The 27,200-nt window shown below is 41.5% G+C and overlaps 2 protein-coding genes across 2 annotated transcripts in view; one reads left to right on the top strand and one right to left on the bottom strand.

The window, feature by feature from the left end:
- MSH3 (homolog of DNA mismatch repair protein MSH3) overlaps positions 1-1,505 on the bottom strand; it is a 44,102-nt gene extending 42,597 nt beyond the window's left edge. Inside the window, exon 1 of the mRNA XM_086504762.1 lies at positions 102-1,505. Coding sequence (XP_086360888.1) covers positions 102-1,403 — 1,302 coding nt within the window. The 5' untranslated portion in view covers positions 1,404-1,505. The remainder of the gene's footprint in view (positions 1-101) is intronic.
- Positions 1,506-17,510: 16,005 nt separating this feature from the next.
- Positions 17,511-24,351, top strand: LOC147420861 (uncharacterized). The gene is made up of 4 exons (XM_086504591.1): positions 17,511-17,546; positions 17,635-17,764; positions 24,156-24,186; positions 24,276-24,351. The coding sequence occupies exons 1-4, from the start codon at positions 17,511-17,513 to the stop codon at positions 24,349-24,351; spliced, it is 273 nt and encodes a 90-aa protein (XP_086360717.1).
- The last annotated feature ends 2,849 nt before the right edge of the window (positions 24,352-27,200 follow it).

Below are 27,200 nucleotides of genomic sequence, written 5' to 3'. Positions count from 1 at the left end.
TGTAAAATCCTCTAAGCATAATAAGCACTAGTTACACCAATCATGGTATGCTTGTAGAATCCTTTAAGCCAAATCGGCACCCTTTAAAAGATGTGTAATACCTTCTCTGTTGAGGACGCCAACGGAGAAGCGAGGATCAACTCTGCAGGCAAACAGGAGAGAAGATGTGCCTCCAGCTCTGACCGTGTGACTGTGTCTTTGAACTGACCATACATAACATCACCTGTTGCAGTTTCCACAGCTACCACGCCAATAGTTGTGTCATAGGCACTCTTTGTAACTGCTTCAGATTCAGCATCTACTTTTGAACTCGGTCCTTGCTTGTGCAAAGGGCTCTTTGCACTTGCTTTCAGAACATCTACCTGCTCCACAACACACATCAGATATTTGCTGGTGGAGCTTTCCGTTTCTGTGAAAGATTCGCTCCCACCCAGATCTGCTGCCGCCTCTAGGGTAGCCCTGCTGTACAATGCAGACAAGCCCCTCGTAAAAGGACCAAGCTTGTTACCTCCGTGTGCTTTGATTGCTGCAGTCTCTGTCTGGCGAACTACACCAACCTTGTAGCCTGCCTCTACAAGGCGTCTCACGTGTACATGTAATCGAAAAGTAGGAATACTGGCAGTTATAAAGTTATGATCATTGTATGCGAATATACCCAGAACTCTTGCAGCAATCTCAGCATCCTCTCCAAACATCCTATACCGGTATCCAACTTCCACCATGAGAAGCACATCCTTATGCTTTGCCTTCAATTCCACTACTTGCTGTTCCAAAGGCGTGTAATCTGCTTTATAAGGGCCCTTATTGGGCTTAGACTTTTGCCTCTCGGAGTCCATAGTTGTTAAAAGTTTCTCAATAAACTTTGTATGCCGAGCAGGGTCAGAAGCTGGAATATCAGCAATCTCATTGGACTTGAGAGATGAAGATCCCTCGATACCATTACTTGCGACCGTATATACTGGTTTTACTTTCTGTGAAAACAATGACTGTGAATCCCCTTCTCCAGTAAGGAAGCTTGATTGTTGAAACTCTTCTGTGTTACCCTCTTTCTTGCACCTTCGCTTGTATGTAGTGTGCACATTAGTCGGACTCAGGTCATTCAAGCCATCGCGATCAGGAGAAACAGGTGCACTTTCGTCGAGAGAAACTGCCCCACTGCAGAGCTCAGGTCTGCAAAGGTCCACATCCTGTAAGGTTTCATACTTTCCCGATATGGGGCGCTTTCTAACCGATTTTTTTGTGGGCGATGGAGAGGCTCCTCGATGTTGCAGGTTCCTGGAGGTTTTGGCAGGAGGCCATTGCACTGCCGAAGTTGGGGTAGGCCGAGGGGCAGGAGAAGACGGCTCAGTGACAGCTGCCTTAGGAGCAAAGAATCTTGAAATTACCTGCTGCTTCTGTTTCATCTTGCTTGATGACCACTGGTGCTGACAAAGCTAAGCAGAGTCGGCTTTCATAGCTCGACTCGTGCAAATCCTATGCACATTTGGCGCCATTTTTTCATCTCTCTCTTCTCTCTTTTTTTTTTTGGGGAAAATTACCAAAATACCCCTCTAATTTGTGGAAATTCTCAAAATACCCTCAAATTTCAAAAATTCCCTAAATACCCCCAATATTTTGTCATAATTTCCCAAAATGCCCCTCAAATTTTCCAAAATTCCCAAAATACCTCTAGTTGTGAGATTAATTTTTTCCAAAGATAAAAAATTTTGTACCTTTCATAAGAAGACTGATTGTCTATCAATACAAGATACTAAAACTAAAATTTGAGTAGGTTATGTAGGCTTTGGAGATGAATTGCTTCATTATTTTTAGATATAATTGCCTTTTTTGCGAGTTAATTTGTGACAAATTACAAGCTAAGCACTCAAAAACATATCTTGATTGTCAGAAAAGAATAAAGAATTGATAAGCTTGAATAATCTAGCAAAATAGATAAAAAGGAAATTTGAAATTTGAGGGGTATTTTGGTAATTTTTCCTTTTTTCCCCCCTCCCTTTAGGGGCTGAGGACCAAATCTTTAATGGAGACCCCAACATGGAATATACTGCGTAGAAATAGGCCATCCGATTTTACTCGGGCATATTCGAGTTTAATTTTTTTGTTTTAGTTTACTTCTACCCCTGTCCAAGTTTACTTATAATGCATTTGTTTCCCATCATGATCATCATAAGCGCATGGGAGGGTTGGATATGCCATAAGCCTTACACGACGCCTGCTACACTTCAAATCTCGCAAGGGGCACTGAGCGCCACATTTTTTTAAGACCTCCAATGTCCTCGAGATTCATACATGCCGACCCCCATCGTCAATCCCACCGCTTCCCCTCATTTAATAATGTGTGGGCTTTAGTGTCGGGGGGTTCGGGGGGGGGGGGGGAGTATCTCTAAGTGGCACGAGTTGAGGTGGTAGAGGCTAGTGAACTAGGGGTGCCCTTCATCTCCATCCCCCGCAAAAGTTTACCGTTGAACGAGAACATTGCAAATCTTTTGTGTTAAAAGGGGCATATACTTGATCATAGCACGTTTGATGTACTTACCCCCAATTTACCCTTAATTATAGCAGGTTTAGATGTACTTATCCCCAATTTACCCTTGATGCACCTTAGCGCACCCCTTTGTCCAACTCTTGAGATTAACTTAGGAACAAATAGGAATCAATTGAGGGTGAACTAGGGAGTTTACCTTCAATTGACCCCATGGTGTGATTTGCCAACATTAATCTTTGTGAGACACAAAATTGGAACAACACCTTGGTACGCACCAAATATTTACTTGCACTATTTGGACGCTTTCCAGATATTTCTTTCCATATTATGCAAAGAAGAACATCCATTTCTCTTTGAGTTTGTTGTCCAAGGCTATCTAACCATTGTCAAAGGACTTTCTATGTAATGCTACAATATAACATCTGACCTTTCCTCACTTGAATGGCTTTGTTTTATAATCGCTTCCATTTGGGTTGCTCTTTTGTTGCCTCGACCAATGAGTTGGGGCGAGGAAGTATTGGCCCCCTCGGTGATGCAACATAGTTGAAGGTAAGGGAGGCAAATCTCAACTGTGCAAATATGGTGTGAAAACTTTACATATACTAGCACCATAATCCATTATCTCTCTTTCTCTTGTAGACCCCTTTTCTCCTTTCATATGTACTCATGGACATCATTATTGTGTCTCTCTTATGCACCATTCCCTTCTGTCGCACCTCTATTTATCTTTCTTTGTCTTGTCGACACCTTTTCTCCCTTTCATGTGTACTCTTGAAAATCCCTGTTGTGTCTCTCTTGTACAATGCTACCCTTGTCACAATCCTTCCTCTTGCTACTTCTGACTTATTCTACAATATCAAGAGATACCGCTAATAGGGATCTATACAAACATAATATATTCACAACCATAAATAAAATAAAACAACTTCAAGAGTTTAGGCTTTCTATGGCTTGCAAGTCTACCCACTAGAAGAAGATCTCTATGCTCACTCAAAGCTATTTAGATTACTAACTTTGAGTAATTGACTCAAGAATACCAAGTATCTAGTGCTATCCTTGAGTAGAGATATGAGAGAGGGAAGAAAAGAAAATACGGCACAAGTATGATGAGAAGATGACGCCATATGAGTCATACAATCTTTTGGGTATATCCCAATAAAAAAATTAAAATTGTTCAATACAATCAAAATCCTAGGCATACAAAAGTGTTTATACTTGTGTAGTGGAGCCCCAAACCATTTAAGGATCAATTGGACCACCCATCCAACTCGCTCCCCTACGATCAAAGAGAATCTCACTTGGTTGAAAGCAAGCCAATTCACCATCTATTCCGACTTGACAAAAGAGGCTACTTCGCCTCCCTCCATGAGCCTCAGTCTTGACCGATATTCATGGACCCACCTCAAAGAGGAAAGCTACCATTAAATCATAAAACATGTGTTTTAGGACTCAACTCAAGCAACATATCATCCTTATCTTGTAGCATAACTAAGTAACCATATCCTCTAATTCAAACCAATCATAATATGTTATTTGCAACAACTAACAAGTTGATAAACAAATATTGTGAACCAATCAAATCAATTTATAGCTTTGCATTTGTAAATTAGAATATAGTTCAAGTCAACCATATTAGCCAACTAGTAGTAGTCTATCATGTGTAATCTTGCAACAATAGTCCATCATGGGTAATCTTGCAACATAACAAGCTTACCATTTTAACCAACCAATCCAAGCCAATCAATAGTATATCATCTCCAACTTGTAGCATATCAACCCAACCATAGTTATCTCTATCAAAACTTGGAAACCATAGGTCGGTAAACTATTATGATCTCATCAAAAATATGATAATATTTAAATATAGCCATAATCTTCACATATAACCATAAACATCCTCCCAAAATAACCATAGTAGGTAGTTAGAGCACTTCGAGAGCGTACACAACATAAATTGGTAAGAGAAAATCCATCTTTGAAAAACCATGAACGTAATAAAGTTCTTAATCCTGAATTAGTACAACTTATATCATCTATCTAAATTGTTGTGCATAAGAATATATGAATTTTTATACAATACTATGCATTTACAATCATATGGTCAGCTAATAGTCCTCAAATCAGCACATGCAATGTGAGACAAGCAAAAGAACATAAGAATGCAAGCATAATCACGACTTGTGATACAACCTCATAAAATTCAGCATGCTCTTTAATGTCCAAAGTTGAATCTTGCTACAAATACAAGAGAACTACATATGCACTTCAAGCATGGGGTCAAAGAAGTTGAAACAGAGCATGCAACATGGACACGTGGGTCAAATTTTGAATCAACAAACTTATTCATATATGGATAGTTCTAACAACTTACAAAATTTCCTAGCGATCAAATAACATCTCATTTGACATAAAACTCAAAATAAGCAATCATTCTATCAAATTCACCATAAACGAATACATATAAACAATGTTTGAATTATCTCAAAATTGGTGCAGAATCACAAAATTGACATGAGATGGTAAGAAACTAAACAAATCTATGCACATCCTATGTGAATGTATAATGTCTTTGACCCATTAGTTAGGATATATTAAGGTTTAGTTGTCAGTGTATCTATATTTTTCATGCAAATACAATGAAATTAATTATTGAAAAGAGCGTTTTTCATTAAAATAACTCTTTAGAGGAAACCCGTAGGTAGTACAAGGCTGATTTCATTGCATCTTTCACACATGTAAACACCAAATCATGAAACATACCTTGAAGAGAAAACACATTAAGATTGACAACTTGTTGAGGATCGGATTCACTTGGAGCCGGTCCCCCCTCCAAAAGACTTTTGTGGTATGATTCTCTCAATGAGATCTTTGATTACGATACAAGCTTGTGCTTTTGTGGATCTTCCTTGAACCAATGAAGATGGTAAGGTTCATGATTCAATTATCTACACATGGTTTAGCCCTTCTTCCCAAGCCCTAAACACCCCGACGAGGAGGAAGAACTGTAGGGATCAAAGGTGAAAAGAAGTATTCTTTAAGCAAAAAGATAATCTTTTCTAGTATGCTTACTCTATGAGCAAGCTTTTAGCACAGCTATAATAATAGAGAAGAAGAAGAAGAAGAAGAGCTTTCATGGATTTACTTGTTTGGATCTGCATCCATAACCAAGTGCTTGAGCAAGGAGATCATATCTTGAGCTCCCATGTGAGAGAGCGAGAGAGAGAGAGAGAGAGTACTTGCACACAAAAATGAGAGAAAGAGAAGGCCCCAAATCCCCACGAGACCCCTACTTTTTGCCCTTCCTACACTTGCCAAAAATCCCCAATTGGATAGTAGTTACATGGACCAATTGTAATTGAAAGCTTAAAGTGCAACTAGATGCACGAGCTTACACATGTCCCCCCCCTCTTGATATTCTTGAAATACTCTCCCCCTCCCCCCTTCTCCCTTGACTTGTCTTTGGCTAAAGCATGCATGCACACTTGCCCCACTACCCATTAAGCACATACGTGAGCTACTTTGGACATGTGGCCTAACCAAACTTAACAGAGAAGAACTAGAGTCAACTTTCTTAAAATGGGAGGGTTGATTGAACCTCAGTCTTTTGCTTTCCCCTAATTAAAAATCATACTCTTACCTTTAATTTAACTAGCTCATGTGCAAGACCTTTGCACTATCCTCCATAGGCTCTAGGAAGCGTACCAAGACTAGAGTCTACATAGTAATTTAGAACATGCTAAACCAGGATGGGATCTTGTAAAGGTTAAACCTATCCTGGGGCTTTGGAGGTTCATCTCTTGTGAAAAACCTTAACACGGTCCTTTTTGGAGGTACCACGAAGCTGGTCCCGAAACTTGTTAAAGTTAGACATGTTAAATTTCGACTGACTCTGATAAGTTTTAATTTTATCCTAGAGCTTCATAGACTTCGTGCTTAGAGTCTAATAATTAAATTTGATGATTTAAAATTCAAAGTTAGTTTCAATTTTTAGACACCTATAATTGTTGTAATTAATCCCTTTTGTCTTGTACCTTTGATCAAGGTTGCTTGGGATAAAGTTATCCTTTCTTGGAACCTTTGACTGGAATAAATTAAATAGCAGTTATCCTGGCTCTTTTATAGACTTCTTTCCTTTGGTCCCAAGCCTTTGATAGAACTAAGTTTATAAGCACTTTAGTCAATTTCACTTGTTCTCTTTTATTTCCTAAACTTAAGTGGCCAATTTAAGATAGAAAATACTTTTAGAAAGTTGAAATCAGCTTTCATGACATAAATAGAGGTGAAATTTTCTACATAAGCAAAGTTTTAAATTAAACATGACTATAATATTTTTTTTAAACCTTAACTAAGCAAGATTTTGCATTTGCATTTAATCACAATTGAGGCATAATATAATAGCAAAAGAGTGAAGATAAATATTAATACCAATTGCATGCGTTGGATCTTGAAAAACCGTTTGCTATAGCTGCCCTCCATCATATTCTACGAGCATGAAAGAGAGTGAACGAAATGCATAGTTGTGCATGGAAGATGAAAGAAAAAGTGTATGCAAGCAAGATATTCATCTCTACAGACATAATAGATAGCTATGAAAAAAGCTATGGCAGTGGAGATGAAAAACTACAACATGCATAGCTTTTAGGTCTTCTTCTTCCTTTCTTATGGCGCTACATGCATAAAATCATGTGTAAAGGCTTTCACTACAAATAGTAGAAGTTGAGGAAGGCTAAGGAGATGGGAGGAGATGATGGAGAAAGTCACAAGCTCTACATAGTGCATACATGCACCCTCTGCAAGCCTTTCTAACAAGAGGAGGCCTCGTGAAGAAAGAGTGTGGCTTCATTGTCTCTCAACCCATTTTTATAGTATTTATAGACCCATGTAATTGAAATGACTCAATTGATACCACAAGCGGATATTTTCTAACCAAAACAGGAATTTCGAATGAAACTATTATAGTATACAGAATCTCGTGTTGTGGGACACAATTTAATGTTCTCGTAATCATTATTCTTTTCCCATTATGGTTCTTGATTTATATTTTATCATTTTTCTAGGTTGTAGTTTCTGCCTTTTAACAGATTGTGGGTCTTACCAAGAGAATTTTGGAATAAATCCAGAAGCCAGCATAAAACTTCCAAAAAATGATGAGATCATGCTTTTATGTGAAAGTAGCTTGAATTTTCTATATTTTTGTCACAAAATTGGCTTTTTCTCTAAAACACCTAAATACTATTAACATCTATCATTACCAGGATATTAAATTGATCATTAAAAAGCACAAAAACATTAATAAAATAAAATAAAATCCAACTCAAAACTACTCTAAAATATTTATTTATTTATTTATATTACTCATAATGCCAAGGATTTTACATCCTCCCCGACTTGAAGAATTTGAGGTGTGCTCACTTTGACATAAACCAAAATAGAATAAAAGCATCAAAGACGGGTTACAATCATGCATACCTTGTAGTGATTGCCTTGATAATGTGGTGACATTGCTATTGTAGCAGCAGCTAGTCTAGTGATGATCTAAGTTTACTCGGCTTATATTATGTATTCCAATGCTACTTATGTGAAACTAACTAGGTGTTTCCAATATAAAAAATAACCTACTATAGTTCCATGTATTCTTATCAACAGTCAGAGAGAAGATCTTCTTCATATGGATTCAAGAGTAAGATTTAAAAATAATAATCTAGTAAAAATATATATTAACATCAAAATTATAATAATAAATGCATTCCAAGGCATTTATGAGTCATTAAAAAAAAAGCATATAAGAGTACCTAGCATGCTTGTATTACATTTGCATCAAAATCCATCGTACTCAATGATATTTTCATCTCCTTGATTGGAGAAATAAAAAATAGCAAATATAAGTAACTTAGCAATCATTTTCTTGATTCCTTTTTGCAAGGATATCATACTTTATCTTGAAGTCCTTGACTCAAACCTTCACAGATGTTGTTGATGGTCACAAGGGCTTAAGCCACCGTGAAAGGATACAATTGTCGTTGAATGTTTCCTAGGCTTACATATCCAAAGCAGCCGAAAGAATCAATTTTAGAAAGGGATACAATGTGATAAGATTTTGAGATCAAAGCCACAAATATTCATCATTGGCTAGCCATAAATATGTCTTGCCATAGCCATCATCATGTCCTCCCCTACAATCTTCTTTCTTGGGTAGCAATTGTAGGTGCTATCTACTCTTACAGAACCAACACAAGACATTTACACATGTTGCTTCATCATTGGATGATAAATATCTATGCCATCTTTGTTTCTTATTCCTTTGACTATTTTTATTTTCTCTCCCTAGAAAGTAAAAATGAGAAAGTTGGTTTGAGTGGACCAAATATATGCAACAAGGGACTCTCTACACCAGAATTGTTGAGAGGATTTGAGAATTATCTACAATTGAGCAGAAGGGGCTTAATCTTGAGAAGGTAGAAGTATTTGTACAGGTTGCGGACTGGAAGCTACAAAGGATCTTGGTGGATCTTCTTAAGAATCCAACATGTGAGCTGGGTTTGGAGCCAGATCGAAAGGAGGTGATCAAAGTAGTCAACATGGTTGTCAAGAGATAGAAGAAGCTTAGCAAATTGATCGGGTCAAGTACATGTGTTGATGTTACCCATGTTTCATGTCGAGACATTAAACACAAAACTTAACAAGATCATACAACAGGTATGGTACAAAAGACCAAGAGAACATTACACAGACATGGGAGAAAGAAGAAAGAACTAATGGCATATATCTTCATACATCCGAACAAACGTATATAAACTCTACATCATGTCCAGGCATCGCCTATCTTTTATAGAATCGCAACCCACATGTCGATACAAATAGTTACATTGTTTCCAATAATGATACACGTCCCCTCAACATCTGAGCTAAGGTTAATCTCGCCTAATATTTGGCATGCAGGAAGGACCTTATCCCACAATAATTACAAAATTTTCAATCACCATTAGAAGAATCCACAAGGGGACTGAAAGGGGAAGGTGGATTAGGGTTTATATATGGACTCAACAATTGAGCAAAGGACTGTAATGGAAATTTCCTATGAACTTTGGAAGTAGCTGAATTAGGAAATTAGGTGAAGCACTTTTAAGAGATTACTTTGTGAGCATAGCGGGTGAGCTTAGTTGATGGTAGCAACATAAACATGGTACTTAGTTAACTTGGCATGAACAATACTTTTGCAAGAGAGAGAGAGAGTTTAGAGAACATGACAACCCCCTCCAATAGGCATTTGTATTATAATTTCTCCCATCAAAAGAGACTTGGTACAATACAATCTTTGTGTTCCTTGTGACCTAGGTAATGCAATGAAGATGGAAAGCCTCATGCATCACAAACATAACATAAACTTGAAGAAAGCATTAACTATCCCAAGCCTCAATCCCAAGGCCTCAAACACCTTAGAAGGTGGAGAGAGCTAGCGGGGAATGAGGATAGGGAAGAGGAAGAAGAAACATTCCATAGGAGAAATAAGTAGTTCCTCACTTATCGTTACTCTTCTTGGTAGCATACATAATAGCATAGTAATGGAGATGGAGAAGATGGCAAGCTTAAGCATTGAATCATGGATCTTGGTTGGATTTTGCATTCCATAGCCAAGAGTGTTGGTGTAGGCTTTCACTCTCACAAGCTTGGAGAAGGAGGTGGTGTTCCTCAACTTTCACCAAGAGAGAATGGTGTCTCAAATGAGTGCGTGTGATGGTGTATATCCCCCTAGCACCCCCCCTCCTTGCTTTGGGCGAGTGGAGACTTTTCCACATGCTACAAGCTCATTGGATCCCTCTCCCCTAGCCAATCACATGTAGCATGCAATCAAGTACATGGGTAGTCTTTTGACAAGTGTCCTCATTACCCCTTAGAGAGAGAGAGCTTGAAAATATCTAGATATTTGTTAGATGGAAGTAGAAGCTCAATGGACCCCTCTTTAGCCCAGTCAATAGCATTCAAGCACACCATGTGGTTAAGCTTAGTGAGGGTCTGACATGTGTCCCATGTGCTCTTGTAGAATTCCCCTAACTTTGAGATTTTTATGCATAGGAAGTTTCTCAAGCAACTTCTTCATTAAGTGAGTAGGTTCTCTTTTTGACTCAAGCATCTTACCCACCCATGCATAGGAAGCTTCTCAAGCAACTTCTGCATTAAATGTGACAAGTACCTCAAGTACCTTAGTCATCAAGCATGACAAGCACCTTGGTGGAGTTCCCACCTCAAGCACAACCCTGGCTTGCCTAAGTTTAGGTCGGGTTCCCACCTCAAGCACAACCCTAGCTTGCCTAAGTTTAGGTCGGGTTCCCACCTCAAGCACAACCCTAGCTTGCTTAAGGTCAAAAGGACTTTTAACACTAACCATTGGAGGTCTTTAATGAAGCTAACCCTAAGGTATTCTAAGCTTCATTAGTTAACCTTGCTCTTTGACATACCATCTCTCATTTGGGCCCCTTTACCATTGGCCCCGTGTTGAGATAGATCCGTAAGCACATGTCTATATTCTAACCCTTGTTCCCGTTTATTATCCCATATTAAATGATCGATTTAATATGAGAGAATCATTTGGGTTGGTTAGATATTAGATATTTAATGACATTACCTCTCTCTTGAAATCATAGTCGTCCTCGACTATGAGGTAAAAGAGATAAAGTCATAGTCATTAGTCAATTTGTCTTAGCGGGTAGAGGATCCCTTTTTACCCTACGACATCATTCCAAGATGGATGGCTAATCCATTTGGTGCTTGGGAGACATAGCTGCCGCAAGCATGTCTGCTCTTTAGTCCATTTCATCCTCCCAAGTAGAGTGACAAATTCTACATGGTGTTTGAGAGACGTCGTCATCCCAAACATGATTCTTAGTATGCATACTGCTTAAATTTGTGCACAATAAAGAGAGAATTAGTCTTATAAGACAAAAAAATTAATAATTTAAAAGAAACATGTACATTTGGTTACTCTAATGTAGCATTGTAAGCATTGACAAGGTTCACTATCCTTAAGCTGGATTCCTTGCATCCATCTAACATCTTCAAAAGGATATTTTTTGAACTTAATAAGATACCGTCGGATAATCTTACCATGTCGTAGTACCTTGTCTTCAAGCATGACAAGCACCTTGGTGGAGTTCCCACCTCAAGCACAACCCTGGCTTGCCTAAGTTTAGGTCGGGTTCCCACCTCAAGCACAACCCTAGCTTGCCTAAGTTTAGGTCGGGTTCCCACCTCAAGCACAACCCTAGCTTGCTTAAGGTCAAAAGGACTTTTAACACTAACCATTGGAGGTCTTTAATGAAGCTAACCCTAAGGTATTCTAAGCTTCATTAGTTAACCTTGCTCTTTGACATACCATCTCTCATTTGGGCCCCTTTACCATTGGCCCCGTGTTGAGATAGATCCGTAAGCACATGTCTATATTCTAACCCTTGTTCCCGTTTATTATCCCATATTAAATGATCGATTTAATATGAGAGAATCATTTGGGTTGGTTAGATATTAGATATTTAATGACATTACCTCTCTCTTGAAATCATAGTCGTCCTCGACTATGAGGTAAAAGAGATAAAGTCATAGTCATTAGTCAATTTGTCTTAGCGGGTAGAGGATCCCTTTTTACCCTACGACATCATTCCAAGATGGATGGCTAATCCATTTGGTGCTTGGGAGACATAGCTGCCGCAAGCATGTCTGCTCTTTAGTCCATTTCATCCTCCCAAGTAGAGTGACAAATTCTACATGGTGTTTGAGAGACGTCGTCATCCCAAACATGATTCTTAGTATGCATACTGCTTAAATTTGTGCACAATAAAGAGAGAATTAGTCTTATAAGACAAAAAAATTAATAATTTAAAAGAAACATGTACATTTGGTTACTCTAATGTAGCATTGTAAGCATTGACAAGGTTCACTATCCTTAAGCTGGATTCCTTGCATCCATCTAACATCTTCAAAAGGATATTTTTTGAACTTAATAAGATACCGTCGGATAATCTTACCATGTCGTAGTACCTTGTCTTCATGCCGAAGGATAGCTTCGGGTTGTAGTACCTCTTCTTGATCTTTGATTTCGGGAGGGTCTTCAATAATTGGTTCATTTGGAGGCTCTCCTTTGTAGGGCTTGAGTAGGCTCACATGAAAAGCATTGTGTATGAGCCAAAGGTTAGGTAACTTGAGTTGATAAGCTACCTCATTGATTGGCTTCAAAATTTGAAAAGGACCATAGTATTTTTTTGCTAGTTTAGCATAATACTTTTGATGGCCCGTAGGATTTTTGCCCGTCGTTTGCCTCAATCGAGCCTTAGGAAACTTAAGTAAGACCCAATCATTTTCTTTGAACGTTAAGGCCCTTTTGTGCTTGTCAGCAGTAGCTTTTTGCCTTAGTTGGGAGATGGATACACTACAACATAACATCAAGATATCGACGCAGTATATATCGACGGCCATACCTTTCCACGCGTTTATCGACGTACTTGCAATCCGTTGATATATGTGTCGAAATATCCGTTGATATGCGCGTGGAAATATGTGTGGCAAGGAATACTTTTCCACGCGTATATCGACGGATATTACCACGAGTATATCGACGCAGATTTCGATGCAAAAATTGGGGGGGGGAATAGGGAAACCCGCGCGCAAGCGGCCATTTTCGCCTGCGACCCGCTCAGATCTCTTGGCCGAAATCTGCTGCGCAGGTATTATGAAACTCTCTCTGCCCCCCCCCCCCCCCCCCCCCCCCCCCCCCCCCCCCCCAACCCCTCTCTCTCTCTACATTGTGTGTGTGTGTGTGTGTGTAGGAAAGAGAGAGAGAGAGAGAGAGAGAGAGAGAGAGAGAGAGAGAGAGAGAGAGAGAGAGAGAGAAATGTGTGTGCGTGTGTAGGTAATCAAAGAGAGAGAGAGAGAGAGAGAGAGAGAGAGAGAGAGAGAGAGAAATGTGTGTGTGTGTGTGTAAGAAACTAGAGAGAGAGAGAGAGAGAGAGAGAGAGAGAGAGAGAGAGAGAGAGAGAGAGAGAGAGATGTATGCGTAGGAAATTAAAATTAAAATTAAAAAGAGAGAGAGAGAGAGAGAGAGAGAGAGAGAGAGAGAGAGAGAGAGAGAGAGAGAGAGAGAGAGAGAATGCATGCGTAGGAAATTAAAATTAAAGAAAGAGAAATTAAAGAGAGAAATGAAATGAAATGTTATATTAACATCTTCAAAAGGCCAAAGTGACCTATGAGACCAGAAAGTTACAATGTGGTGGATCTGATACAAAGTCAGAGTAACAAGATGACAAAATAAAATATTATGGAATCCTAAACTGCTGGGTGTGGACTAAGCAGCTAAAACAGCTAGCTGGGATAGGTAGATCATAGGAGATCCAACATCGGTCGCTGGCGGATCTCATCAATCTCCTCCATGGTCAATAGTCTGAGCGGGCGTTGTGCATGTTGAGCCAAAGTGACTTGGATCCTCTAATGCAGCCTCTGTCGATGTTGTGTAGTCCTCCGCAGTCGTGGGCGTCTGGATCTCCCTAGCTCAATCGCTCGTTCGATCAGTATGCCTCTGGTGTAAAGCGACGAGCTCTGCTGTGGTAGAGAGGGAGAGAGAGAGATGTTCGTATAAATTAGAGAGAGAGAGAGAGAGAGAGAGAGAGAGAGAGAGAGAGAGAGAGAGAGAGAGAGAGAGAGAGAGAGAGAGAGAGAGAGAAAAATAGAGAGCGAGAACGAGAGAAAGAGAAAGAGAGATAGCAAGAGAGAGAGATCAAGAGATAGGGTACGTAGATAGAGAAGAGAGAGAGAGAGAGAGAGAGAGAGAGAGAGAGGAAATTAAATAGAGAGAGTGAGAGAGAAAGAGAAAGAGAGATAGGGAGAGCGAGATCGAGAGAGATAGAGAAAGAGAGATCGAGAGAGAAAGAACGAGAGATAGGGTACGTAGAGAGAGAGAGAAATAGAGAGATACAGAGTGATATATATATATATATATATATATATATATATATATATAGAGAGAGAGAGAGAGAGAGAGAGAGAGAGAGAGAGAATTAACTAGAGATAGCTACAAAGGTAGAGAGAGAGAGATAGATAGTCGATAGAGAAAGTCGATGTGAAAGAGTTAGGTTGGCTGACCAATTGTGTGAAAAGGACAGAAACTCTCTCTATCTCTCTCTCTCTCTCTCTCTCTCTCTCTCTCTCTCTCTCCCTCTAGAAGAAACTATGGAACTAAAAGAGGCAAAGGGGGTTTGCCCGCTACATGCATTGCCATGTACACCTGGGAGTGCACGTATGTGTCTACCCATATAGGATTTGACCAATAAAGACGAGATTTTGACCCGGTGGTCCTGATCTTCGTACACCTCTAGACCGAGGTGTACGGAGATCGGGCAAGACTAGAGAATGCGAGGTAGTATACATTGTGAGGAGTATATATATTAAAACAACATTCGTAATCATTGTAGATGGCAACGTCATCAACTAATATTGAGGAAAATATTGCATGCCTGCTGATTCAAAGGCTTGGAGGCACATTGAAGATACTTGGCCACATTTTAAGAGTGAACCACACAATTTGCGTCTGGGCATGGCAATGGATGGAGTCAATCCATTTGGCTTGAGAAGTTCGTCATGGAGCACTTGGCCTATGTGCCTTATCAATTACAACCTCCCCCTGTGGCTTGCCATCAAGAAGGGTCATTTGATATTAAGCTTGATTGTCCCTGGTAAGTTCAAGGCAAAAAACATGGATGTTTATCTAGCTCCACTAGTTGACGAGCTCCAGGAGTTATGGCATGGGATCAACATAGAAGATGCGGTTGAACCAGTAGGACAACAACATGCAAGGATCCATGGACTTCTTATGTGGACTATGCATGATTGGCCAGGATACAGAGAAGCTTCTAGTAATGGTTCTTGATTTACGAAATTCTCGCTATCCGCAAGCACTTTGCCTTGGTCTGAATCATGCTTTAATATATGCAGGGCTTACAACTTTGGAATACAATGCATGTCCAATTTGCGGGCCGTCTTTGGATGTGCGCTATTCTGTCTCTCTTCGAAAGACAATTTATCAAGGCCACCACCGTTATCTTCCAGATGGCCATCACTTGCGCGAAGGTCAGCTTGGTCGCATCGAATGTCGTCCTATGCATGTACAAGAGTGGCGTCGCCGATGGGAGCAACATGAGGGGCAACCTGTTCCAGGAATGAAACGTTTTTCCATTCTCCATACGTTGCCGTACTGGGGTAATCTACTAATTAACCATTTGCTAGATCCAATGCATATATTCAAGAATGTGGGAGAGCTCCTCTGGAAGACAATCATGGGAATGAAAGACAATCGAGCTTCACGAGATGATTTGTAGTCAGTTGGAAAGATGCCAGAGCTGTGGCCTTACACCAATGCAGCTGGCCAAACACAGCTTCCAAGAGCGCCATGGGTATTGCTAAAAAGCGAGGAGCGATAAGTTAAAAGGGTGATTTCAGAGTTCAGGACGCCAACAGGATATATGCGATGTCTCAAGACAGCATTCACACGTGACGATCAACTGTCAGGACTGAAATCGCACGACTGGCATAAGTTCTTACACTTCATTCTTCCAATTATGATCAAGGGTGTTTAACGGATGAAGTGCGGACCTGCATATACAAGATTTCAGAGCTAGTGCGGTGGATCTCTTCCAAGGAGATACGAGAGGAATCTATTGTAGTCGCAAGGGCTAACTCCATTGAGGCAGTTTGCATGATTGAGAAGTATCTACCCACGAGCTGCCTAACTATCCAAATGCACTTGCTCGTCCATGTAGTAGATGAGGTTGCAGTGGCAGGTACAGTCCACAACTGTTGGATGTTCTTTCTAGAGCGGTTCATGAAAACACTTAAGGGTTTTGTTCGCCAAAAAGTGCGTCCAGAGGGGAGCATAGAAGAAGGATGGCTGGTGGAAGAGTCTCTTGTCTTGACGACCAAATTTCTATCCGTTTCTGACCCAGAAATGCCTCGACTGTGGAGCGATGAGGAGGATGCAAGACTGGTGGGAGAGGAGCCGCAAGGGCAAGGGGTGCCGAAGAAAATGAACGACGCCATGCGAGAAAAGATCATGAAGTTCTGTATACTAAATTCAGAGCCGATGCAAAAATGGCTTGAAAGGTACGAAGAAGAGAAAGAGAGACGCAATAGGGAGCTGATTTCAGGCGAAGCCGAATGACTAGAGGCTTACCCTTGCTAGACTATCTCGCTCCTCTACCTGAATTCCCTACAATGGCATGGTTGGACAAGACAGTGAGAGCAGCTCGACAGATTGGAGAACCCATATCTCTAGAAGAGGAAGAGCTGGCTATTGGATGTGACTGGAGGTATCATATGTACATGGCACTGTGGTCGAATGGAAAGCATTTCAGAACACAACAAATTGACAGCAGAAGAAACACGTTTGACAGTGGGGTAATGGTTAGTTTCATGCAAAAGTGCAGGGCCAGTGCCAGAGACACGAATGAGAGCACTAGCAACCTGGATTACTGTGGTCTGGTGTCAGATATCCTGAAAGTCAGCTTCAGGCGGTTTGAGATGTTTTTGTTGGATGTGAAGTGGTTCAAGGTGATTACTTCTGATCGCAATGCAACGGTACGCAGAGATGGAAACAAGCTTGTGCAAATAGATTCTACAAAGGTTTGGACAGATGCGAGCGACACATTTGCTCTCCCCGAACATTGCGAGCAAGTGGTCTTTGTATCGGACCCTCGAGAGCGACAATGGTGGTTTGTGGTTCAGGTTGCTCCAAGAAATAAACAAGTATTTGAAGGGCAAGAGCTCCTGGAGGAAAGTCGGTCAGACGACGCAGATACTACTGTGACATTAGATGAGATGGACGAAGGTATGGTAGAGGAAGTTGAAAAATACATGAGGGATGACGCAGACGAGGCAGATATGACACTTGTAGATGAAGATGCAATGGATGCAGACAATCTATCAGAACGAGTTGGGGCAGAGTTATGTCTACAATTAGAGATAGAGGATGATACGGTGCAAGATTTTATCGATGATTCCTCACTCGTCGAGGCCTAGGCCTATAAGTGTTTGTGTGAAGACGTTGAATTAAAATTAAGCTTAAAGTTAATTTAAACAAAGGTGTTCTGACGCTTTCTTTTACTTTCGTTGTGCAGAACTTTAGTATGGCAGACCAGTTTCCAGATCCCGCTTCTATGAGTGCAGATGCATTTATGGGCTTTGTCACACGGATGACACCCAGTCAGATGGCAGAGGCGTCTCATTACTGGGTAGCCAGAGGCACGGGTACTACACCTCCGGGCTTCACACCCGAGGGTCCGACGCCTATGGAGGGGACACCTATGGGGGGGACGCCTATGGGGGGGGACGCCTACGGGTACGACGCCTGCGAGGTCTCCCACCACGGTCGCTTCGACACCTAGGGGTGCGGCAGAGGCGGGTACGTCCTCATCTTCGCAACACAGGTGCACTCGCCAATCTCGGCGATCGTCAGGTGGAGGTGGTGGTTGCTGTGGAGGAGGGTTCACAGATGGTTCGACCCCTCCTCGCTCACGACCCCCGTCCTACCTAGGCACACCTCTCGACACACCTCTTAGCACACCTCAGAGACCTTGGGGGGCACACGATCCTAGTGCCTCCAAGCTCTATACTGTACGGGTAGATGGTTCTGTTGACATGGATAGAGTCGGGACTGAGATGAGATAGCAGATTCACCAGCTCGCGGAGCTGCAGTTTTCGACCAACATTCTTGTTAAGTATGGAGCTTGATTTACCCTTGTAATTTTCTGTGGTAAAAGCGTACATTTGTAAGGCCCCCATTATGAGGAGAAGCCATCGTGCGTGAAGGAAAATCACTCATCGGAAACCAAAATTTTCACGGACAAGAATCAGGGGCAACTTTAAAGGCCTCGGGGGCGGAGGCCCCCGAGACTTTTTTCGCCAGAATATTCCTTTTCGCCGGAATATTATGGCCGGCGGCCGAAAAGTGGTCGGAAAACAACCGGTCGGTTAGCCGGTGGCCGGTAGTCAATGGCCGATGGCCGGTGGTCGGAAGTCAATGGCCGGTGGCCTGTGGTCGGAAGTCAATGGCCGGTGGCCGGTGGCCAAATTCAAAAGCGGACTTGACTTCTCAAGGGCAGCCACACATGGGCGGATTGGAGGGTCCGATTTGGACTTATTCGCACAAGGGCGGCTACACATGGCTATCTCTCATTAGAGAGGGCAACCCTTTTGGCCTATAAAAGGAGGCCATTTCTACACACATTTTATAGTGTGAAGTTGATGCAACAAGGTGAGTGTGAGGTGTTGAGAGTGAAGCAAGGCGGGAGCTCCATTAAGGGTATAATCCCTTTGTAAACTACTTTTTGTTTTGAAGTACTAAAGCCATTGAGTGGCTGCTTTCCCGTGGACGTAGCCCACATTGGGTGAACCACGTATATCGTGTGTACTCTCTCTTTCTCTCTCTACTCTATAATCTCGTGTATGTAAATCTGTCTCTCTCCATTAAGTAATCTACTCAATTATCTATTTAGCTACGTTTTATTTCCTAACAACTGGTATCAGAGCAAGGTTAGCTCGTAGCTAAATTATCTCAAGGAAAGGATTCCTTGAATTGAGTGGGAGTTATGGCGGAGGAAGGGAAGCTCAAGATTGAGAAGTTCAACGGCAAAAACTACCAACATTGGAAGATGCAGATTGAAGACTATCTCTACCAGAAGGACCTCTATTTGCCACTAGGCGGTCTTGCGAAGAAGCCCGCAACAATGGCAGATGAAGCATGGATTGTCCTTGATCGAAAGGCACTGGGAACAATCCGGTTAAGCTTGGCGTCAACGGTGGCCTTCAATGTTTCGGAGATGAAGACCACGGAGGACTTGATGAAGTCACTTGACGACTTCTACGAGAAACCATCGGCATCCAATAAGGTATTTCTTATGAAGCGCTTGTTCAATCTAAAGATGGGAGAGAATGGTTCAGTTGCAGAACACATAAATGACTTTAACACAAACATAAGTCAACTTCAATCAGTGAAAATCAATTTCGATGACGAAGTGCGAGCTCTCCTTATACTATCATCTCTACCGGATAGTTGGGACAGCCTTGTGATGGCTGTAAGTAATTCTATCTCTGGCACAAATACTCTTAAGTTTGATGATGTTGTGGGTGTTCTTCTAAGCGAGGAAATGCGAAGGAGAAGCACAGGAGAATCATCAAGTGCTGCACTATCAGTGGAAACAAGAGGAAGACTTAAGGAGAGGTTCAAAAACCAAAAGGGTCGTGATCGCTCAAGGCGGAGCAAGTCACGCACAAAGTCAGTTCTTGAATGTTGGAACTGCGGCAAGAAGGGCCACGTCAAGAAGGATTGCTGGTCCAAGAAGAAGAAGGAGACAGAGTCTCAAGACAACAAGCCAACATCGGAGGCCAATGTGGCAGGTAAAGTAGAGCAAGATGCTCTAATTCTCTCATTAGAGAATGTGTCTAATTCCTGGATAGTAGATTCCGGGGCTTCATTCCATGCGACACCACACAAGCAACATTTCCAAGACTACACCAAAGGTAATTTTGGGTATGTATACTTGGGAGATGATGAAGCTTGTGAGATTGTCGGCAAAGGTACAGTTTCTGTCAAAACTGCTAACGGAAATGAATGGAAGCTTAAAGATGTTAGGCATGTTCCGTCTCTTCGCAAAAATTTGATCTCTACAGGACAATTGGACGATGAAGGTCACAACATTGCATTCGGAAACAAACGGTGGAAGATCTCAAAGGGATCTTTGGTGGTTGCCAAGGGTGAAAAAGTCGGTACACTTTACTTGTGTACTGTTAGCACGCAACCTTCAGCTTGTGCAGCAACTACAAAAGTTGACAGTGCGGTGTGGCACTACCGACTTGGGCATATGAGTGCCAAAGGAATGCAAATCCTTCAAACAAAGAAGCTTCTACCAGGTTTGAAAGAAGTGGACTTAGAGTTCTGTGAAGATTGTGTTTATGGTAAACAAAAGAGGGTAAAATTTCAAAAATCAGGAAATGAAAGAAAAAATAAAAAACTTGAGTTGGTTCATTCTGATGTTTGGGGTCCTGCAAGTACACCATCACTTGGTGGCTCATTGTACTATGTAACATTCATAGACGATGCGACTAGAAAAACATGGGTTTATGTCATGAAGAATAAATCCGATGTATTTTCCATATTTCAAAGGTGGAAAGCCTTTGTGGAGAATGAAACAGGTACCAAGGTTAAATGCCTCAGATCCGACAATGGAGGCGAATATTGCAGCCAAGCTTTTGAAAGCTTTTGTGCTAGCAATGGCATTCGGAGGCAAAGGACAACCCCAAGGACACCTCAACAAAATGGGATTTCGGAAAGGATGAACAGGACAATCATGGAACGAGCACGAAGCATGCGGCTATATGCAGGCCTATCGCTTGAGCTTTGGGCGGAAGCTGTAAGTACGTCTGTGTACTTAATCAATCGGTCACCCTCAACGGCATTGGATGGGGGAGTTCCAGAAGAGGCATGGACAGGTAAACCGGTGAATTATGCATTTCTCAAAGTGTTTGGGTGTGAGGCTTTCATGCACATAGATAGAAGCCTAAGATCAAAGTTAGATGCAAAGTCCAAAAAGTGTTTCTTCATTGGCTATGGAGAAGGAGACTTTGGGTATCGCCTATGGAATCCTGAAGATGGTAAAATCTTAAGGAGTAGGGATGTAATTTTTAACGAACAAAATATGTACAAAGATTACTTGGAAGGAAAACAAACAAAAGAAACAGGTGATGAGTACATGGAGCTTGAGGACGGTGAAGAATCAAGGACTGCAAACGGTGACAATGTGCAACAACGTCAACCAAATGAGGAGCCTCAACCTATTCCCCGAAGATCTACAAGAGCAAGTAGACCTCCAGAAAGGTTTGTTCCTTCCTTCAACCATCTCTTGATCTCCAATTCTGGAGAGCCCGAATCATATGAAGAAGCTATGCAACATGAATCCAAAGAAGAATGGACGAAGAGCATGCAAGTGGAGATGGACTCACTACATCGCAACCAAACATGGGAGTTGGTTGAGTTGCCTAAAGGTAAGCGGGCACTTCAAAACAAATGGGTGTACAAGCTAAAGGAAGAAGAAGGTGGGAAGAAAAGGTACAAGTTTAGGCTTGTGGTAAAAGGTTTTTCTCAAAAGAAAGGTATTGACTTCAATGAAATATTTTCTCCTGTTGTAAAAATGAACTCAATTAAGCTTGTCTTAAGCCTTGTGGCTGCTCATGATCTAAATCTCGAGCAAATGGATGTAAATACGGCATTCCCTCACGGTGACTTAGAGGAGGAAATCTACATGCTTCAACGAAAGGGGTATGAAGTAAAAGGTAAGGAGAAAATGGTTTGCAGATTAAAGAAGAGCTTGTATGGTTTAAAGCAAGCATCAAGACAATGGTACTTGAAGTTTGATCGATGGATGTTGGATCATGGATTCACAAGATGCAACTCGGATCACTGCGTCTACACGAAGAATTTGGGAGATGGGAAATTCATCATCCTAATGTTGTATGTTGACGACATGTTGATTGCAAGTGCTAACATGCAGGACATCAAAGACCTAAAAGAGGAGCTGTCCAAATCTTTTTCAATGAAAGATTTAGGTGCTGCAAAGAGGATACTTGGTATGAAAATATCAAGGGACAGGACGAAGAAGACAATAAAGCTATCTCAAGAAGATTACATCAAGAAGGTACTAGAAAGGTTTGCAATGCAAAATGCAAAACCAGTTTCTACACCTTTGGCTGGTCATTTTAAACTAACGAAGGATATGTGTCCAAAGACACAAGAGGAGATAGCCTATATGTCTAAAGTTCCATATGCTGCAGCGGTAGGTTCTCTAATGTATTCTATGGTCTGGACAAGGCCAAACATTGCACATGCAGTGGGAGTTGTGAGTAGGTTCATGGACAACCCAGGTAAAGAGCATTGGCAAGCTGTGAAGTGGATACTTAGGTATCTAAAAGGGACAACAACAAATGCTTTGTATTTTGGAGGAACTGATATTTTTCTAGAAGGGTATGCTGATGCAGATATGGCAGGTGACAAAGATACTCGAAGGAGCACTACTGGCTATGTGTTCACGGTTGGAGGCACAGCAGTAAGCTGGGCTTCAAAGCTGCAGAAAGTGGTTTCACTTTCTACCACGGAAGCAGAGTATGTAGCAATGACGGAGGCAAGCAAAGAAATTCTGTGGCTTCACAGATTCTTAGAAGAGCTTGGATTCAAACAAGACAATTGTGTCTTGTACAGTGATAGCCAAAGCGCTATCCATCTTGCGAAGAACTCGGCCTTTCATTCAAGGACAAAGCACATTGAGGTGAGATATCACTTCATACGCACTCTTTTGGAAGAGGGACAACTAAAGCTAAGAAAGGTGCATACAAGTGAAAATCCTGCAGACATGTTTACAAAGGTGGTCAACAAGGAGAAGTTGAGCTTTTGCTCATCTTCAATCGGCATTCAAGGATAAGAAGCCAGAATAGAAAGCAGTCACAGGTTTGGTTTGGAGATCAGTCTCCAAGTGGGAGATTGTTAAGTATGGAGCCTGATTTACCCTTGTAATTTTCTGTGGTAAAAGTATACATTTGTAAGGCCCCCATTATGAGGAGAAGCCATCGTGCGTGAAGGAAAATCACTCATCGGAAACCAAAATTTTCACGGACAAGAATCAGGGGCAACTTTAAAGGCCTCGGGGGCGGAGGTCCCCGAGACTTTTTTCGCCGGAATATTATGGCCGGACGGCGGCCGGAAAGTGGTCGGAAAACAACCGATCGGTTAGCCGGTGGCCAGTAGTCAATGGCCGATGGCCTGTGGTCGGAAGTCAATGGCCGGTGGCCTGTGGTCGGAAGTCAATGGCCGGTGGCCGGTGGCCGAATTCAAAAGCGGACTTGACTTCTCAAGGGCAGCCACACATGGGCGGATTGGAGGGTCCGATTTGGACTTATTCGCACAAGGGCGGCTACACATGGCTATCTCTCATTAGAGAGGGCAGCCCTTTTGGCCTATAAAAGGAGGCCATTTCTACACACATTTTATAGTGTGAAGTTGATGCAACAAGGTGAGTGTGAGGTGGTGAGAGTGAAGCAAGGCGGGAGCTCCATTAAGGGTATAATCCCTTTGTAAACTACTTCTTGTTTTGAAGTACTAAAGCCATTGAGTGGCTGCTTTCCCGTGGACGTAGCCCACACTGGGTGAACCACGTATATCGTGTGTACTCTCTCTCTCTCTCTCTACTCTATAATCTCGTGTATGTAAATCTGTCTCTCTCCATTAAGTAATCTACTCAATTATCTATTTAGCTACGTCTTATTTCCTAACAATTCTGACGCCTTGGCCTGAGCAGGATCGTGATAAAATCAATTATATAGTGGAGACCATCATGAGAGAGTATCAGCCTGCTCCGGGTTCAAAGGATCTTTCGAGGAGGTGGATCAAGGGTGTTGCATGGGACACCGTGAAACATCAACGAGATGCAGCTCAGCAGGCTTTCAGGACGGGCTCGTCGAGTCCTTCGGGCATCCCACACTAGACGTTGCAGCAGATCAGGGAGGATGAGCGGACATCGGACACGCGGTTCAGACAATAGTGTTAGGCCGTGTAGATACGACAGATGACCAGGGGGACATCTCATCTTGGCAGCGGAGGCTTCGACACCTTTTGCTATGAGTTTGTGAGTTTCCAATCCAATCCTAGCTATGGCGTTTTTTTAAACGTGATGAATCATGTATTATTATTACTTTGATTTTTGTATAAATGTAGAATCTTGCAATGCATCAAGCCCCGACACACTAGGAGGAGAAAGATGGATATCACAGAGGTATCTATGAAGTATTGAATGATCTTGATGCTTCAGGAGATCCTGTAGACTGGGAGGCCTTAGAGTCTCGCTGATCGATTGAGGTGAGACGTTAATATGTGTGAGTTGATTTAATTAAATAAGTATATGTGAAGTAATATCAATACTAATTTTGTGACTTGTCCTATGTGCAGGTTGTGATGCCTAGTCATCAGTGGATTTTATATATATGTTTTGTGAGACACAGACACACTTCTGTGTCTCTTTTTTGTATAGACATATATGGTTATGGTTATTGTTCAGACATGGTTATGGTTATTGTTTTCCTTATGGTTATGGTTATTGTCATTGTATAGACATGGTTATGGTTATTATTCTTGTATAGACATGGTTATGGTTATTGTTTTATTTATGGTTATGTTTAACTTTATGGTTATGCTTATGGTTATTGTTTTGTTTATGGTTATGATTATGTGCATGATGGTTTTGATCAATATGGTTATGGCCGGTTATGGTTTTGCACAAAGTTCGTTATGGTTATGGTTTTGCACAAAGTTCATTTCATTTCTTTCATTGGCCTTCAATCTCATGTGAGATCCTACATGGATATCATGTAGGAGGCGTATACATATGGTTTTTTTTGAAAAGTTTATGTTAAAACGAAGGAAACTCTACCGAAATTTCTACCGGAGCATGGTTGATTTTGGTGATGCTCGCTTTCTTGGGCAGAGGACAGGCAGTCTGGCTGTGGCTGTGTCCATCTTTTCACTGGGCACAGGCTAGCTGCATGTCCTCTGCCCAAGATTTTTTTTTCTGTTCTGGTCGTCGTAATCTGCGTCGTTAGGCACGTCAAAATATGCGTCGATAACAGTACCTTTCGACGCGTATATCGACGCATATTGCGACGTTTTTGTGGGACGCGTATTTCGACGGGGTGCGTCGAAACCTGCGTCGAAGGCCTCCTTTTTTGTTGTAGTGATATAGCCTCCTTAATCTTTTGAAAAGATGCTTGCAGGTCACGGCTATACTCATCGACAACGAAGATCTTCCCATGTACTTTAAGTAGCAAGGTACTTTTAGGTCTTCCTTCTATGATTTCAAAAGGTGCTTTTCCCGTAGAAGTATGGATAGTATTATTATACGCATACTCTACAAGAGGTAAGTACTTTTATTGTGAGCGTTGATGTACTTCTGTAACGTAGGTCTTTAGTAGATCAAGAATCATAAGATTGTCTATCTCACTTTGGCCATCCGTTTGTGGGTGATAGGCCGAAGAGAAATTCAATCTTGTACCTAGATTATCGAAGAGACCTTTCCATAAATTACTGGTCATTCTAGGATCTCTATCTGACACGATGGATGTTGGCAATCCATGGTGTTTGAAAATCTGTGATACGAAGAGAGTTGCCATTTGGTGTGCCTTAATAGTCTTCTTGACAGGGATAAAGTGTGCTTGCTTGCTAAACCTGTCGACTATTCTCCATATTCCCGTATTCCCATGGATAGATTTTGGTAATCCAAAGATAAAATCCATGGATATACTCTCCCATGGTGAATTAGGAATTGGCAATGACTGGAGTAATCCAGGTTGCTTCCCTCCATCATACTTGGTCTTTTGGCATACTACACATTTTGAAACATACTCTTGTATGTCCAATTTCATGGTAGTCCAATAAACGTACATCTCTACTCCTCGAAGAGTAGGTTGAATGCCTCTATGCCCCGCATAGGGAGGGCATGGGATTCATACACGACTTTCTCACAAAGGGAGTGGGTAACACACTGCCTATTGCCATGGAGAAGATAACCATCCTGCAAGGTGAATGGTTCCTCTTTCTTTCCCAAAGCAAGGGCTGCCATTATATCTTTAAAGTCAGGGTCAGTAGCATACTCATGTATCATAGAAGATAGATCATTGTGAGTTGCTATTGACACAACATTAACTTTTGGTCATCGCGAAAGTGCATCGGCCACTTGATTGTGCTTACCAGCAATGTGAGCGATGTGGGAATTAAATTGTGAAAGAAAATTTGCCCACCTCATTTGTTTGTCAGAAAGCTTTGTTTGCGTCATAAAGTACTTGAGACTTTGATGGTCTGTTCGTAAGATGAATGGAGCCCCCAATAGATAGTGCTTCCATGTGTCTAGGGCATGTAGAACAGCTAACAGCTCTTTCTCATAAATGCCTAAGACCCATTCATCCGTGTTGAGCCTTCGGCTCTCATATGCTATGGCATGCCCTTCTTGAAGCAAGACTGCTCCAAGGCAATCATCACAAGCATCACATTGGACCTCAAATGGCTTTGAGAGATCCGGAAGCATAAGGACTGGTTGGGAGATAAGCTTCTCTTTGAGCTTGTCAAAAGCACTTTGCTCCTTAGCAGTCCATGAATACTTAACGTTTTTCTTTGTTAAGTCATGTAATGGTCCTGCTATTTGAGAGAATTTTTCTATGAAGCGTCTATAGTATGCACACATACCAATAAAGCTTCTTAGCTCATGTAGATTCCTTGGATTAGGCCATGCTTTTATTACCTACAACTTTGATGGATCCATACGGATACCATCTCGAGAGATAATGTGACCTAAGTATCGAATCTCTTGAAGGAAAAATTCGCTTTTCTTTTGATTGAGAAAAAGGTTATTCTCCCTTAATGCTTGAAAAATCACTCGGAGATGTTGCTTGTGTTCCTCCAAGGAATTGGAGTAGATGATGATATCATCAAAGAACACTCCAATGAATTTGCGGTAGGATCTAAAATTTTTCTCCATTAATTGATTGAATGTAGCTGGTGCATTAGATCAAGCCAAAAGGCATGATTAGATATTCACAAATGCCAAATGTTGTACGAAACGCAATCTTTAGGATATCTTCATCCACTATCCTT

Source organism: Adiantum capillus-veneris, chromosome 28 (genome assembly GCF_014529385.1).
Source record: "Adiantum capillus-veneris isolate H3 chromosome 28, ASM1452938v2, whole genome shotgun sequence".
NCBI lineage: Eukaryota > Viridiplantae > Streptophyta > Polypodiopsida > Polypodiales > Pteridaceae > Adiantum > Adiantum capillus-veneris.
Note: the sequence above shows the minus strand (reverse complement) of the source record. Positions and strands in the feature narration are given on the sequence as shown.